This window comes from Spea bombifrons, chromosome 9 (genome assembly GCF_027358695.1).
Source record: "Spea bombifrons isolate aSpeBom1 chromosome 9, aSpeBom1.2.pri, whole genome shotgun sequence".
In the NCBI taxonomy this organism is placed as follows: domain Eukaryota; kingdom Metazoa; phylum Chordata; class Amphibia; order Anura; family Pelobatidae; genus Spea; species Spea bombifrons.
Window position 1 is genome coordinate 40,265,411 of NC_071095.1, and position 2,362 is coordinate 40,267,772.

General features: G+C 44.8%; 1 protein-coding gene across 1 annotated transcript; it reads right to left on the minus strand.

The window, feature by feature from the left end:
* Positions 1-622: 622 nt before the first annotated feature.
* LOC128505341 (40S ribosomal protein S3a-like) lies at positions 623-1,119 on the minus strand (the record flags this gene model as incomplete). The annotated part of the gene is made up of 1 exon (XM_053475693.1): positions 623-1,119. A coding segment is annotated over one exon (474 nt), but the record flags the coding sequence as incomplete, so codon positions are not given.
* Positions 1,120-2,362: the final 1,243 nt, after the last annotated feature.

Here is a 2,362-nt window from a genome sequence, read left to right on the forward strand (position 1 = left end):
CTTTCTCGCCGTGGATATATGACCCTGCTTTCTCCCGACTCACATATACTTATATATACACGCCCCTATTCTAAAAGAATATATTCATCAGGATTCGAACCAGCGATTCTTGGTACGGAAGGCAGTTTACTTAACCTTTACACCACCAGGCAGTTCATGTTGTGTTCTCGCCGTGGATATATGACCCTGCTTTCTCCCGACTCACATATACTTATATATACGCCCCTATTCTAAAACAATATATACACCACAGAGGATCCATCAGGATTCGAACCATCAATCATTGGTAGGGAAGGCAGGTTACTTTTCCTTTACACCACCAGGCAGTTGATTTTGTGCTCTCGGCGTGGAAATATGTCACTGCTTTCTCCTGACTCACATATACTTATATATACGCCCCTACTCTAAAATAACATAGACACTCTGTAAACATTAACACCACAGAGGAGCCAGCAAGAGTCGAACCAGCAACCCTTGGTATGGTAGGCAAGTTACTTTACCTTTACACCACCAGGCAGTTGGTTTTGCGTCCTCGGCGTGGATATATATATATCTACATTTTATATATATATATATATATATATATATATATATATATATAAAAATATATATTTTCTTTACAGGCTCTAATTCAGATTATGCATCTCAGACAGATTCCTGAAGTGGGGGTTCATATCCATCAGCCCGCTCTACTTTGGCGCCTGTCTCATCTCCTGCAGGCTTCCCAGCACCACCGCCTTCACCATGTAGTTTCATAAGTTTGCCCAGCTCAAACTTTGGCTTTTTCAGCATCTTCACTTTGCGTACATACACATCATGTAGAGGATAGATGGACTGGCAGGCCTTTTCAATGTCTTTGCCGATACTGTCTGGAATTAGCTTGTTAACAACTTCTTTCAAGTCATTTGTCTGCACTTCACGAGTCATGATTTCCATCATCTTCTTGCGGATCTGACGCACTTGCTGATGCTGGGCATAAGAAGTCTTTCTAATCTGGTTGTTACGCTTTTTGGTGAATCCAACACAGAATAGGCAAAGTAGGTAGCCATCTGTGGTCTTCACATCAACGTGAGCCTCTCTGCATGGATATATGACCCTGCTTTCTCCTGACTCACATATACTGATGCCCACGTAGTCTGCATGGAACGGAGGGGGCCCTGACAGGGGTGCAGAGCAGGGCTAGGTCAGGGGGTCAAAGAAAGTTCAACGGGGAGGGGGAGGAAGTGAAGGGGGTATATAAGGTTGGTGCGTAAGAATGTTCTGGGCTTTTTGTTGTGCCAGCCTACCCGGTTCTGTGTTTCGTTTCAGGATTCTGTCACAGCCGGGGGGCGGTAGCTTGCCAGGTTGCCGGGGGGTGTTATGTGGTTATTGCCACTGGTGTTAAAGTGTCGGTGGGAGGTTCCTGGCTGGGCAGTTGCTGGAACCTCAGGTGGGGGAGGGGCATCATGGTATGCCCTCCCATAAGGTGATGCTTACAGTTTGGCCCCGGTTGGTCCTGGCAAGCTTTCGGGTGTTTTATTGTATTTGGGTCATTGCCGTGTTAATGCACCTTCGTAAATGTTTACAGGTTGCGTGGCATTGACGTTAATAAATCGTCTGTGGCCTTTATTCATCCCACATCTGGTGTCCGTGTTTTTATTGGGGGGTTAACCAGGATGACATAGCCCGAGAGTCGAGGCTACCCCCTGTCATTATATGTACGCCCCTACTCTAAAACAATCGATACACTCTAGGTGCATTAACACAAAAGAGGAGCCATCAAGATTCGAACCATTGATCCTTAGTACAGTATGCAGGTTACTTTACCTTTACACCACCAGGCAGTTGGTTCTACTCTCTCGCCGTGGAAATACCACCCTGCTTTCTCCTGACTCACATATAAGCCCCTACTCTAAAACAACATATACACTTTATATGCATTAACACCACAGAGGAGACTCTGGGATTCAAACCAGCAATCCTTGGTATGGCATCCAGGTCACTTTACCCTTACACCAACAGGCAGTCGGTGGGGCTTTCTCGGGGTGGATATATGACTCTGCTTTCTCCTGACTCACTCTAAAACATTACATACAGCCAATCTAACACTATAGAGATGAATACAAACACATATATACTTAAACGTCATAAGAGAGCCGGTAAGACTAGAACCAGCAGTACTTTGTAAGGTACACAGGTTACCTTACCGCTATACCACCAAGTAGACAGATGCTGCTTCTGATATATGAGCCTGCTTTCTCCTGATTCACATAAACTTATATGTATCCACTCTAAAACAATACGTTCAGCTGCTCTAATAGGATAGGTATACACAAAGCAAATAGGCCACTAGATATTTATACGACACACATGAGCCACAGGG